This window comes from Bicyclus anynana, chromosome 27 (genome assembly GCF_947172395.1).
Source record: "Bicyclus anynana chromosome 27, ilBicAnyn1.1, whole genome shotgun sequence".
NCBI classification, from domain to species: domain Eukaryota; kingdom Metazoa; phylum Arthropoda; class Insecta; order Lepidoptera; family Nymphalidae; genus Bicyclus; species Bicyclus anynana.
The window spans coordinates 2,294,176-2,309,224 of NC_069109.1; the positions used below are offsets into that span (position 1 = coordinate 2,294,176).

A 15,049-nucleotide genomic window follows, 5' to 3' on the forward strand; every position below is an offset into this window, starting at 1 on the left:
TAAGGGAAGTCACTGGCTTTTAGGACACGGACTTACCTAGTTTAAGGGCTTGCCATTGTAATTCTAAACTGAAAAGGAGATGGTCCAAAACTGTATGGAGCCCAGGTCCAGTCATTGTACCCTAGCGGAAATAAAAGAAGATATCTTTTTCAACTATTTTTGATTACACAAATCTACGAATGTACTTTGATTCTTACGAAATAATATTCATTATCTCCCAAGAATTGCAACATTACTATGGGTAATAATGGCGGATTGATGACGTTTTCGTTACAGTAATCGATTTGACGTTTGCTGTCAATTGTCATGTCATAGTTGCTCTATGGGCGCCATCTTGATATAACTCAAACACTTGGGTTTTTGTTTTACTTATTTCTTTTTATTTAGTTAGATTTATTCACTTTAATAAATTTTGGTAAAATCCTTGTATTTTTAAAATTTTAATGATACAGGGTACAAGATTTCAACTGAAATGGACCATCTCCTTTACCAATAAACTTTTCTTATTTCTTATTAAACCCTTACTAACACGCTTCTATTAGCTTCACCTGTAACTATATATGTAAGAAAATCTTGGAATCTTAATTTGACCCATTTCCCGGTCTCGATTAGGATGAAATTTTGCTCTGAGTTCTGATGACAATACATTGACTAGCTAAGAAACGTCATTACAAATTCAATATGGCGGCCTTCCCAAGTTGGCGGACTGGCTGTTTGAAATCCACCCCCATGATATGGATATCAAATGAAAGGGTTTGCTGTCAGGAATACGAAAGAAATAGTTACGTGACTTAAATCCAATATGGACATTCAAGACGGTGGACAGGCTATTTGAAATGCACCCTACAATATGGGTATCAAGCGTGTTTTCTAGTTTTTTTAAACTATTTATGTTATATTACAGCATATTAGTCGCCGGCATTGCTGTGCTGTCGTTGCCTAGCTTGACGTCGTGGTGGGGCTTGGCTATCGCATCAGGTAATGTTTTTATACTATCACACGTACTATCACACTAATACCTCGCATATATATCATCATCATCATCAACCCATATTCGGCTCACTGCTGAGCCCGAGTCCCCCATCAGAATAGGAGGGGTTAGGCCACATAGTCCACCATGCTGGCCCAATGCGGATTAGCAGACTTCACACACGTAGAAAATTGATAAAATCTGTGCTCTGGATATACCGATTTTGAAAATTATTTTACCAATATCAACAGATATATATTATCTCCGTATTCCCGGGAACGGGAACTACGAGGGTGAACTGTAGGATGGCTGTTAGTCATGAAATTAATCATCATGTTTTAACTTCCAGGCGCCTACGGCCTCTGTCTCGGGTGTTGGTTCCTCCTCGTACCAGTACTGCTGGCGGACGCATTCGGGACAGCCCGCATCGCGTCATCGTACGGGCTGGTACGCATGTTCCAGAGCTTGGCTGCTGTCTCCGTGCCGCCCACTGCTGGTGAGATCTTTATATCCTTTTTAAGAGTCTATATTTCCGAATAATAGGAACCCTTATAGGATAGGAAGCGCGCTCAGAAACTGTTCGATCTTGTGCCACCTTCGCCTTTCTGCCGTTCTACCTTTTTTCGACTTTGGTTTTCTTATTTTATATAATCCCACTTCTGAGTATCTGTTCGCGCTCGCGCTCTGTGTTGGTGTCAATCAAAATTCTCCGTCTAACATTACATGTATTATGGGTCTGTGAAGTATTAATCTGTGCCCGCGCGTTTCGGTCTTGTCACTTCGGTGCACGCGTCGTATTTCATTGTCAAATTTTTTCACCAACATGTCTGCTCTTACTTACCCAAAAATGTAAAGAAATTATTACAACTGCTGCAAGAATCGAAGTTGCTTTTTATTAATCAACGCTGCCATTCATCAACAAAAACTGGCGACCGTGACAGGACCGAAACGCGCGGGCACAGATTAATACTTCACAGACCCATAATACATGTAATGTCAGTTATACGGAGAATTTTGATTGACACCAACACAGAGCGCGAGCGCGAACAGTATCCTAAAAATATAATGAAATCAGCTATCTTATTACCCATAACACAAGCTAGACGCTCACTTTGGGGCTAAGTAATGATGTGTATATTGTTTAAGTATATTTCATCATCATCATATCAGCCGATAGACGTCCACTGCAGGACATAGGCCTTTTGTAGGCACTTCCAAACATCACGATACTGAGCCACCTGCATCCAGCGAATCCCTGCGACTCGTTTGATGTCGTCAGCCACCTAGTGGGGGGTCGACCAACACTGCGCTTACTAGTGCGGGGTCGCCATTTCAACACTTTGGGACCCCAACGTCCATCGGCTCTTCGAACTGTGTGCCCCGCCCATTGCCACTTTAGCTTCGCAACTCGTTGAGCTATGTCGGTGACTTTGGTTCTTTTGCGGATCTCCTCATTTCTTATTCACGCAGAGATACTCATAACATAGCTCGTTCCATCGCCCGCTGTGTGACTCTGAGCCTTTTTATGAGGCCCATAGTTAGCAACCAAGTCTCGGAACCATAATATATGTATATTTATTAATTAATATTTATTACAGGTCTCCTCCGTGACGTCACCGGAGGATACTCATGGTGTTTCTACGGCATGGGGTCCTGCATGGTGCTGGGAACTGTTCCCGTCATCGCCTTCCACCTCAGCACCAAGAACGAAGACTCGGAGTCATCTGTGGATTGAACTACCAACTTGCATTTTGAGGGTATATCAAATTTTTTTCAAGTGAAACTAAAATGAACCTTATGTTAATGGGCTTAAAGTCTTAAATCGTGTACAAGGCACCTATTAAAGGTGTAATTTGCCTATTTAAAGATCTCACATATATTTCGAGGATATATCAAAAAATATTGTAGTTAAACTGAATTGGACCTTATATTTGTGGTACTAAAGTCTTAATTCGTGTACACAGCAACTGTTAGATGTATCAACTACTGATTGAAGTTCTGATTTATTTTGAGGGTATATCGAAAAAAAATCTAGTCAAACTAAAATGAACCTTATGTTTATGGTATCAAAGTTTTAATTTGTATACACAGCAATTACATTATCAAGGTGTAATGTGCCTATTTAAAGATCTGACTTGCATTTTAAAGGTAAATCAAAGCATAGTTAAACTGAATTGAACCTTATGTTCATTATTTTAAAGTCTTAATTCGTGTACACAACAGATACCTATTACAGGTGACATCTGTTGATTGAACCACCAACTTGCATTTGGAGGGTATATCGATTTATTTTCTAGTCAAACTAAAATAAACCATATGTTTATGGTATTAAAGTCTTAATTCATGTACATTGTACACAGCAACTTTTTCTTCGGTGTCATCTGCGTATTGAAGATCTGATTTTCATTTTGAGGGTATATCAAAAACAATTTATTAGGCAGAGTGAATTGAACCTTATGTCAATTGTATTAAAGTCTTAATTCATGTACACTATGAGATTCTTATTTGCTAAGTTATGTATCCATTAAAGAACCAAGGTTCATTAGTTCATATATCTATTGAAAACAATTTTTAGTTACAATAAATTGAACCTTATGTTATTAGTGTTAAAGTCTTAATTTACGTACAGTAAACCTCTGCGCTCTGTAATCGCAAAATCATCCGTCGATTCAAAATCTTATTTAATTTTGGGAGAACAAAAAGCATTTTTTTAGTCAGACTTAAACGAACCTTATCCTAGTGTTATTAAAGCCTTAATTCGTATACACAGCAACTTACTATTAGTTGTCGACAGCTGTAGATTTAACTTAATTAAAAAAAAAAACAATTTTTTGTCAGAGTAAATTGAACCCTATGTTAGTAGCATTAAAGATTTAATTAATGTTCTTTAAGAGCTAGTTAATTCGCAGAGTCAAATGTCGATTGAAGAACTAATTTTCATTTCGTGGGTAAATCGAAAATCCAGTTACTTAGTCCAAGTAAATTGAACCTTAGGATAGTAGATTTAAAGTCTTAATTCATATACAGTGGGAGCTCCATACTTGCAGAGTCAAATGTCGATTGAAGAACTAATTTTCATTTCGGGGGTATATCGAAAAAAAATTCATTAGTCAAAGTAAATTGAACCTTATGTTAATAGATTTAAAGTCTTAATTCATATTCAGTGGGAGCTCCGTTTTCGTAGAGTCAAATGTCGATTGAAAAACTAATTTTCATTTCGAGGGTATCGAAAAAAAAGGTCATTAGTCAAAGTAAATTGAACCTTATGGTAGTAGATTTAAAGTCTTCATTCATATACAGTGGGAGCTCCGTTTTAGTAGAGTCAAATGTCGATTGAAAAACTAATTTTCATTTCGGGGGTATATCGAAAAAAAATTCATTAGTCAAAGTAAATTGAACCTTATGTTAGTATATTTAAAGTCTTAATTCATTTATAATGAGAGCTCCGTATTCACAGAGTCAAATGTCGATTGAAGAACTAATTTTCGTTTCAAAGTAAATTGAACCTTATGTTAATAGCAATAAAGTCTTAATTCATATACCGTAGGAGCTTCATCTACACAGTCATATATCAATTGAATATCAAACCTCGAGGATAATATATCGAAAAAAAATTGTACTCAAACGGAATTGGACCTTATGTAAATTGTATTAAAATCCTAATTCGTATACACTGAGATATTCGTATTCGCAAAGCCGATTGAATCTCATTTCTTCATTTTGAAAAAAAAATCTAGTTAGAGTAAAATGTACCTTATGTAACTAGTATTAAAATCTAAAGAATGAAGATTATGATTCATCTATTGATCGAACCACCTTTTTTGTGTGTAGTTAGGTACATTAAAACAAATTTAATCGAACTAGAATGAACCTTACGGAAATGATTTTAAAGTCTTTATTCGTAAATCAGTAGCAGCTCACTATTTGCAGAGTTATCGATTGAAGCTCCAATTTTTATTTCGAGGGTATACCAAAAAACATTGTAGTTAGGGTAAAATGTACCTTATGTACTTAGTATTAAAGACTAAGGAATGAAGATTAGGATTCATCTTTCAATCGAACTACCTTTTTTGTGTGTAGGTAGGTACATTAAAACAAATTTAGTCAAACTAGAATGAACCTTACGATAATGATTTTAAAGTCTTTATTCGTAAATCAGTAGGAGCTCGCTATTTGCGTAGTTATCGATTGAAGCTCCAATTTTTATTTCGAGGGTATACCACAAAAATGTAGTTAGAGTAAAATGTACCTTATGTACTTAGTATTAAAGACTAAAGAACGAGGATTAGGATTCATCTTTCAATCGAACTACCAATTTCAGTTTTGTGAGTAAATCAAAAGACTTGTAGTTAATCTAAATTGAACCTTACGTTTATGGTTTTAAAGTCGCTTCGCTATTCGCTTAGACAAAAATTAATACTTCCAATTTTCATTGTTTATGAATATATTTTCGTAGTCAAAGTAAAATAGACCTTTCGCTACTATTATTAAAGTCTACTATCAAAGTCTAGTAGTACGTTGATCTATCGGTCCAGGTCTTTATCATTACCATCTCTTAATGACCGTTGAAGAAATTATCACCAGCCAGTCCATATTGAAGCAGCATGGTGGGTCAAAACTCCATATCGCCACTTCTATAAGTCATGAGGCATGAGTGTTAAGCCTCATGTACCAAAAACTCAGACTAATTACTTAAGGACTAGTCATCATCATCATAATCATTATCAACCCATATTCGGCTCACTGCTGAGCTCTAGTCTCCTCTCAGAATGAGAGAGGTTAGGCCAATAGTCCCAAGCTGGCCCAATGCGGTTTGGCAGACTTCACACACGCAGAGAATTGAGAAAATTCTCAGGTATGCAGGTTTCCTCACGATGTTTTCCTTCACTGTTTGAGACACGTGATATTTAATTTCTTAAAATGCACATAACTGAAAATTTGGAGGTGCATGCCCCGGACCGGATTCGAACCCACGTATTCGTATTCATATACAACTATAATACGTTCGTTTTAAATGCAACATGAAATAATTTTGTAGTGTAGATTTCTACAAATCATTATAAGATACCTATTGTTAAAATAAAAAGTGATTGTCAGGAAATACATATAAAATAGTAGATTGTTAACCAAGGGTGGAAAGAATCAATTCCCGAGGTATTTAGACGCACGAGCGTAGCGAGGGCGGCTATAGTCCGAGTAGGAATTCAATTTTTTTTAAACTCCGTCACTGTTATGTAACAAATTTTTCAAATTTTATTTAGGGAACTCAATACGTTATTGCGGCTTATTCCGATTAAGAAGTTTGCGCTAAATTTATACTGGCTGTTTAGAAACTCACATGGCCGTAGCATTTTTTTTTTTATAATTACTTTACTTTTTACATAAAAGTTTTCCTCTAGAACTTCATTGACGTCTGAACAAGCTGTATGGTCAACGATCTTTGCCTGTCCCCGAATTTAGTTGGGGACAAATAAAAAAAAAACATAAAACTCTTCACAGCTAATGACAGCAGTTCTATTTTTAAAGTTCATTTTGGCCCTTAGGTGGGAAGTGATTTGTATGAGTTATTCCCTCCCTGTGTAGGGAAGCAGCATTTTCCACCCAATACTCAGATCAAAACAACACTACTTTCCGAGTATGAGAAGTGAAAAATATTGAAACACTCGTTTTCATATTCTATGTGATTTTTTATATATCATCACTTTTATCAATAATATCAAATTATTTCTAGTAATATTCATATTAGATTAAATGAAAGTGAAACCGAGTGTATTCATATTTATTCATAATACCATACAAATTCGTTTTAGTAGAGGTGTTTCTTTTTTACATTATATCGAAAACGTTTATACTAATAAAAAAATAGTGTGGAATAGTGTGGAAAAAACATTCATTTTCATGTTTAATGTGAAATCACTTTAGTAGGTATATGTGTTTTTAATAAAATCAATACTATAGAAATGTGTTAGCAAATAATATTGGTTCCAACCAATTGCATTCATATAAAACCATAATACGTTCGTCATCATGATCAATATATCCAATAATTTTGTAGAATAGGTAGATATGTGTTAATAATAAAAAAAAAAACAAATAAAATAACCAAATCATACACTGTACTGACTGTAGATAGTAGAATAAAAATAAATGAATCGTTAGATTTTCACAAAAAAACGGTTGTTGATGTTAATAATTGTCTATGATATTTTAGTGAGTACCCACATTTTTATAGATAATTGCATTAATTCGTAATTATAATAAATTCTTACTTTCATCATCTACCTATTTGCATGAAAATCGATGAACTATAAAAATATGAAATAATAAATCTGACTCTTGTTCATTGTAATTGTATCGAAGAGAATCTTTGGAACCATCAAAAACTTTAAAGGCTACAGGTAAAATATAGAATTTTTAAAGCATAAAGCGGAAATATACATCACTATAATTACATTAATAAATTACATTTATTTGTAAACCAGAATAAATTCAATTATATTAATTATGTTTAATCTACAAATTCAATTATTCATGACCAGTAGTTAATTCTTTTTTTATCTATACTAATATTATAAAGCTGAAGAGTTTGTTTGTTTGTTTGTTTGATTGAACGCGCTAATCTCAGGAACTACTGGTCCGATTTGAAAAATTCTTTCAGTGTTAATTATATTCGCCTTCCTCGATAAGTGGGCTATCCACTTATCGAGGAAGGCGAATATATTATCCCCATATTCCTACGGGAACAGGAACCACGCGGGTGAAACCACGCGTCATTAGCTAGTGTGTAATAAAAGTGATTATAAATAAAGATGTATAAACAAAGGTACCAAATACGAGTCTATAGTCTTTGGGATAGAATACAACAACAAAAAAAAAGAAAATAATTTGAATCTACTTACTTTTACTTTTACTAATAGATATTGAAAACAAATGCTTTGTTTATTGTTCATATTTATTATCTATATTTAAAATATTAAGTTTAGTGTTCAATCAAATGCCTTAAAAATGAGCTTTTCAATTAAAAAAAATAAAAATTGTTCCTTTATTTGCCGAACAATTTAATTGTTTAACTATTTAATGCTATGATTAAATTAAATAAAACTGTATTTGATTTACACAACAGCCAAACTTCCACCAAAAACACATCAGGAGTCCGAGATAGTAAAAAGTCCTCAAGACCACATTTTAACGGCGTAGTGCAAGCTCGTGTCATTTTTATGATTATGTAAATGAAACATAACTATAGTTCTTAGTGAAATAACTAATTAACTGTAAAAACACACGCCACTTATACTCTATGATAAAAAATGCTTGATTTTACACAATACCTATGCGATTTATGAAATTTTATTAATTATAATCTAACATTATAACAACTTTTAGAAGGAACAAAACTAAATAAATAAAAAACTCGCGGTCAATTCGTTTGTAAGCAAATCATAAAAAAGGCAGTTTATAAGGAATGACATAGTTTTAAAATCAATTTTACTGACGTCAACTTATCATATTATTATAAATAAGATTGTCAAATTTTAACAAACAAAAATTATAGTAGGTACTATTTGGAATACTTATTAATTTCCTGCCAATTATGATTTTTACAAGCGAATTTATTGCGTCATTAAAAATAAAAAAAAAACATATTTAATAAGAAAAAAATATAATCATGTATGTACCAATTATATTTAAAAATAGATATGTAAGGAAAAAAACCAAAAAAAAAAAAAAACAATTTCTTTTCTAAAAGTTGTTAAAATGTATATACGGGTGTCCTGTAATTAATGGATAAAACTCAATTAGTAGATACACCACCTTATCTAAAACTAATTTGAACAGTTTTCATTACATTTGTGTTTTATCCATTAATTAGGAGCACCCTGTATAATGATATAGGTTCGACTAAACTTGAACTAAAGCTTAAGGAATTAAGATATCATGGGAAATAAGCAATAAGTTAATTATATTGTATCTACGATCTATAGACTCGGTGATCACTGTCAATCGCTCGGCTCACGGAACTATGTCAAAACTTGTCAAGTAGTTGATCTGTTGGGAATAACTTTAAAGTCCGGCCGCTCAGAGATTGCATTTCTGACACCTGTCAATGCCTCCTTTTTATGTTTTGTTAATTAATTAATTGTTAATGATTTTAGCCCAAAATTACTTAATACGTTACGTTCATTGTAAGTTGGCATAATTATTAATGTTATTAAGGTTAACAAAATATATTTAAATATCTCAATGACATTGACATTATCTCTCTCATCGACAATGACATAGACAGGTGACAGAAACGCAAATATAGTCTATACGTCGCTGTGAAATAAGTATCACAGATCGCGCATTTGGAGATTACTCTTTAGGTATGATTATCTTAGGGAGTATTTACCATAACTTTGAGGGTATATTCTTTACCGAAAATTAATTAAAAATGTTCAAGGAACATGTGTTCTAAAATTAATATTTTCGGGGTAAATATTATTTATATTGTAAATAGATCTCAAAATGATCTCAAAAATCATCTTAAAAATAAACACATCCTTATAATTATGAAATATCCAAGTTTTAAGTATTTTAAAATGCAAGGATAGATAAAAGCGTGAGTTACATGGATAGACGGAATTATTTGAATTAATTATTTTGTATGAAAACATAAAAAGTTTTTATTTTTTAGTTAAAAAAATATAAGTTATGTGGTTCGGCAAATAAATGGACTCATCAACGCCTTGAAGTTATGGGAAATACTCCTGAGCACTCTGTATAAAATACAACATGAAGGCAACTAACACATTTTTCATTAAACTGCATCATATGAATATAATAAATTCGTACTTATTTGATTTATATGATACAGGAGAACTATGCATTTATTTATTAATTTATTGACAGTCAATTCTACACTTTATTTAATTTGTGTTGGTATATTTATATATATATAATAGTACCTTATCGCAGGTAATATTATATATATTCTACAGCCTTTCTTGATGAGTACTGTTTACCAACAAAGAAATTAGAAATGAAGATAGAAAACGCATGTCATTTCATAACTTATTTATTTTAAATTATGTATGGTTTGTTTATTTATTTAATTAATAAGGACAACCAACAGCTGATACAATGTCACATGTCAATAATTTACATTAATATACTAAGTTATTGCCCAGCTAATTACAGGTTATCACAGCATTCACTAATTAAAATAACTTATGTCAAATCTACAGTTGTCAGCAATGAAATGTCAAAAAATATACAATGCAAATTAATATCTAAAAAAAAATGTCGGATTACAATAAACTAAAAGCCATTAAAATAAAAAATAAGTCACATAAAATTAAAAAAAAAATAAACAAGAAAATTATATCTAAAAATTACAATACATTAAGAATACAATACAATTATATTTACATAATGAAATTATTATTAATATTAAATGTCAATATGAAGAAATTATTAATTTTAAGAAGTCAAGTAAGTTTATAAAATATATTAACCATATCTAATTGTTCTAAGGCTATCAATCAAATTTATTTTCATTAATATAAGAACTTGTTAATTAATTTGTTAATTTGTTTGTTGGTAAACAGTACTCATCAAGAATGGCTGTGGTATATTAGGTAATATAAATCTACAATGTTTGTTATGGATTGATTTATTTGTTGTTTTAACATAATATTACTTTTACATTCATATTTTAAATTTAATATTAGGTTAAAAAGTTCGTTTTGTTGTCTAGTTTGTTGTATATTTGGAAATACGTGTTGGACTATTTGACACACTAATTATCAGCTTGTTCACGCGGCGAAGTAACGATGTACAAAGATCGGTACATATTCCAATACAATCAACAGCTATTAGTGACAAGTAACACGGTTTTGATGAAAAAATCCCGATTTTAACCATTGAATATACACAGACAACCTGTCCAACCAATTTTATTATATATATGTAGTGAAGTATGATTTAAAATGAATTACTTAGTATGGCTATAAATGTATCTGCTTAATACAACATGAACAAGGCCCGATTAACGCTGTCGGCCATATTAATAAACATTGATTAAAGTTAAAACATCAAAGTAATTTAAAGTGTAATTTTAATAACAGCGGTTCATTTTACTTTGAAGTAGTTTGATGCTTAAAATTTAATAAATGTTTATTTTATTATTTTTTTTTAATTTTATTTGACGTACCTACAGCTAGTACACAGTATATGTTATAAAAAAAGTATATGTACAATGATGTGGAGAATGTGTCCAGCCCTCAGACTAATTAGATAAAGACCTGCCTCGCAAGACATTATTTTTCTGTCAAAGTATATGATCAACGATCTTATGCGATTATAAACACTGTCTTTATAGAATCGACGTTTCATAGTTTACAATCGTGTCCATCGGTTAAAAACCTCTGTAAAAATACCTTCTTGTGTAGTTAAATGGTTTAAAAAACGAACAAAACTGCTGGTTTAGTATAAGATATGTATGAAATTTAAGCTCGTTTTCCTTAGAAAATGGCAGAAAATTTTGTTCGTGAATTTGGGTGCGATACTAGTCCCTATGTATTTAGTCTGAGGTCCAGCCACTTAGAGGTGTATACAGCTCGATATCGTGAATCAGGGTTCCCAACTTAGGGGTTTTCCCCCCAGATTTAGGGGGCAAATAAGTGAAATGGGATTTTTTTATGGGTCTGAAATTTTTAGGGGTATTTTCAGGGATTTTTTGACTCTTTAATATTTTTAAATTGATGATAATTTTAATATTTCTTTCTTGGCCTAGCGACTTTAACGACATATAATACGTTATTCTACAACCACTCTGAGGCAATTGGAGGCAATTTTCTTCGAATAAAAAAAATTGGGAAATTTATTCATTGTCAACATGTATAATTTCAAAAAATCTGAATCTTCAGATAAAGACGTTGTATTTTGTCTGTATTAAATATAGACTTTTGATACATATGACAGCATATTATTTCTAAATTATTATGAATTTATATTTTTTAGGGGGACAACTCAATAATTAAGGCGATTTTAGGGGTATTTGACACCAACTTTAGGGATAAATATTTTGGAGAGTTGGTAACACTGTCGTGAATTTGGGTCCTTATGTATTTAGTCTGAGGTCCAGCCACTTGCAGGTTTAAACAGCTCGATTTAAAGAAACATTTTACGATCGACAAATTAATCATAGTTATACTAAACAGTTCACATATTCAAGAATATAATAAAGCTTAACAACTAATAAATGAATAAATATGTTAAATAGTACCTACAGAATCGCTGGCCGATTGCAGACTTGATGATGGTGCCGCTAAAACTTTTTTTAAATATATTTATAAATATTGCTGTTTAAGTTTACAGGTGCCCACCAGCACTCACTTATTAACGAGACGTAAAGCTTCGTTATTATCTCAGATTTACATTGTAGGCATTAAAATTAAGTTGGAAATTGAATAGTTTATTCATTTCAAGTGGGCTTTACAATTGCTTAGAAGTCATGTATATTCAAAGATTTTATTCTATAAAATCATTGTGTTTAACAGTGAATGACTATCATCTACCACTGTTTTATATAGAGGTGTCAACCGTATTATCTATACTTATAATAAATCTGTAGAGAGGTCAATTCTGTACATTAAATACATTACCAAAATAACTATCAGGGGGTGATTAGTGATCGATACCTACTGATGCTAAAAATGCAATCAGTAAAATTTTTGTCTGTCTGTCTGTATGTTCGTTACAGAAACAAAAACTACTCGACGGATTTTAACGAAACTTGGTACAATTATTCTTCACACTCCTGGGCAGGTTGGACTGGAGGACTGACAGACAGACAGACAGACAAAATTGGAAAAAAATACATGATTTTTGAATGAATTATTATTGTTTTTAATAAATTAGATACGAGTCAAGTACCCTATTGATTTTTTTTTTTTTATTGAGAAAGTTAAGCTAACTTATCCTAATAACTAAAGAAATCATGAATTGAATTGAATATATATAGGTTTATATCCTAAGTATTTCTGTACAAGCCAGTGTTTGTTTTTAGTCTTTATTTCCAGTATATTTATTTTGTATCATATTATGTAAATTATTTTGTGTGCATAAATGTTGTTAGCCTGTCTAAATAAATAAAATAAAAAAATATATATACACATTTTCATCTTCATCGAGCCTTGTTCATGAGAAAGTTAAAAAAAAACAAATAAAGTGATGTGTTCAAGGCTACAGGTATTTATCGATTCCCCCGTAAATGAATGTAAATGAAAAAGGAATGTAAATAAATGAATGCCGGCGGTGAGGTTAACGTATATGTAATAATTATAGTAATAAATGTAACTATTCTAAAAGTAAATGTAAGTGCTACTCTATGTGTACTGTAAACTTTATAATCATGACAAAAATATATATAAAATTTGAAATGGATTTGAGTTTTATTTCATACCAGCTGACGCCGTGCGGTTTCACCCGCGTGGTACTCGTTCCCGTAGGAATACGGGGATAATAATAGGGGTTAAAGTATGAAATTGCCGATTTGTACTGAAAATCTAAATTGTTTATTTTTTAATTTTTAACAAATTTATTTAATCAAAATAGTTGCCATTATTATCTATACATTGCTGTCATCTAATGGGAAGGTCATTAATGCCTTTGCGATAGAATATATATAGGTTTATATCCTAAGTATTTCTGTACAAGCCAGTTATTGATGTTTATGTTTTAAATCTTTATTTCCAGTATATTTATTTTATATCATATTATGTAAATTATTTTGTGTGCATAAATGTTGTTGGCCTGTCTAAATAAATAAAAAAAAAAAAATATATACACATTTTCGTCATCATCGAGCCTTGTTCATGAGAAAGTAAAAAAAAAACAAATAAAGTGATGTGTTCAAGGCTACAGGTATTTATCGATTCCCCCGTGAATGAATGTAAATGAAAATGGAATGTAAATAAATGAATGCCGGCGGTGAGGTTAACGTATATGTAATAATTATAGTAATAAATGTAACTATTCTAAAAGTAAATGTAAGTGCTACTCTATGTGTACTGTAAACTTTATAATCATGACAAAAATATATGGAAAATTTGAAAAGGATTTTAGTTTTATTTCATACCAGCTGACGCCGTGCAGTTTTATCCGCGTGGTACTCGTTCCCGTGGGAATACGGGGATAATATATAACCTATAGCCTTCCTCGATAAATGGGCTATCTAACACTGAAAGAGTTTTTCAAATCGGACCAGTAGTTCCTGAGATTAGCGCGTTCAATCAAACAAACAAACTCTTCAGCTTTATAATATAAGTATAGACTAGCGAACGCCTGCGAATTCTTCCGCGTGGAATCCAGTTTTTCACATATCTAACCACGGATTTTTTCGGGATGAAAAGAAGCCTATGGGTTACTCCAGAGTTAATTCTATTTACATTTAAAATTTCAGTCAAATCGCTTAAGTAGCCACAGAGTAAAGGAGGAATGCACACTTATACACAAACCTTTGCCTTTGCCTTTATAATATTAGTGGTTTTACCCGCGAAGTTCCCGTGCCCGTGAGAATACGGGTAAATAAATTGTGTCCAATCTTATTATAGTATAAATCTTAACTCCAAATTTCAGTGAATTCGGTTCAGGAGTCGCGGCGTAACAAACATGCATACCTACCATCTTAACATTCAGGCAAATCTCGCAACATTTAAAAAAAAGTGTCAAATAGCCTATTTTTTAATAATTTGTAATCTTTACTAATATAAAAACAGATGAATGTTTACATGTACAAATTACATAAAAAAACTAATTTGTTTATGTAATTTGTACATGTAAACATTCATCTGTATTTATATTAGTAAAGATCTAGCTTAAGGTATAAACTGTAGCACTTTTGTATAATAATAAATAAATAAATAAATAAATAAATATTATAGGTTCGCTAGTATAACAATTTATTTCAACATAACATACTTATAAACAATATAATCAAACAAAACAAGTCATATCTTGCAGCAGCCCTTCACACACTGTCTGCCCCCCCGTCTCACAAGGTTAGGGTGAGAGTAGAATAGGATAGGGGTAGGAAAT

The 15,049-nt window shown here is 31.8% G+C and overlaps 1 protein-coding gene across 1 annotated transcript in view; it reads left to right on the forward strand.

Moving 5' to 3' along the window:
• The window catches only part of LOC112051241 (monocarboxylate transporter 12-like), a 48,018-nt gene extending 34,209 nt beyond the window's left edge, over positions 1 to 13,809 (forward strand). The window contains exons 16-18 of the mRNA XM_052890157.1: positions 905 to 978; positions 1,320 to 1,466; positions 2,569 to 13,809. Of these exons, the coding sequence (XP_052746117.1) occupies positions 905 to 978; positions 1,320 to 1,466; positions 2,569 to 2,705 (358 nt within the window). The 3' untranslated portion in view covers positions 2,706 to 13,809. The remainder of the gene's footprint in view (positions 1 to 904; positions 979 to 1,319; positions 1,467 to 2,568) is intronic.
• The last annotated feature ends 1,240 nt before the right edge of the window (positions 13,810 to 15,049 follow it).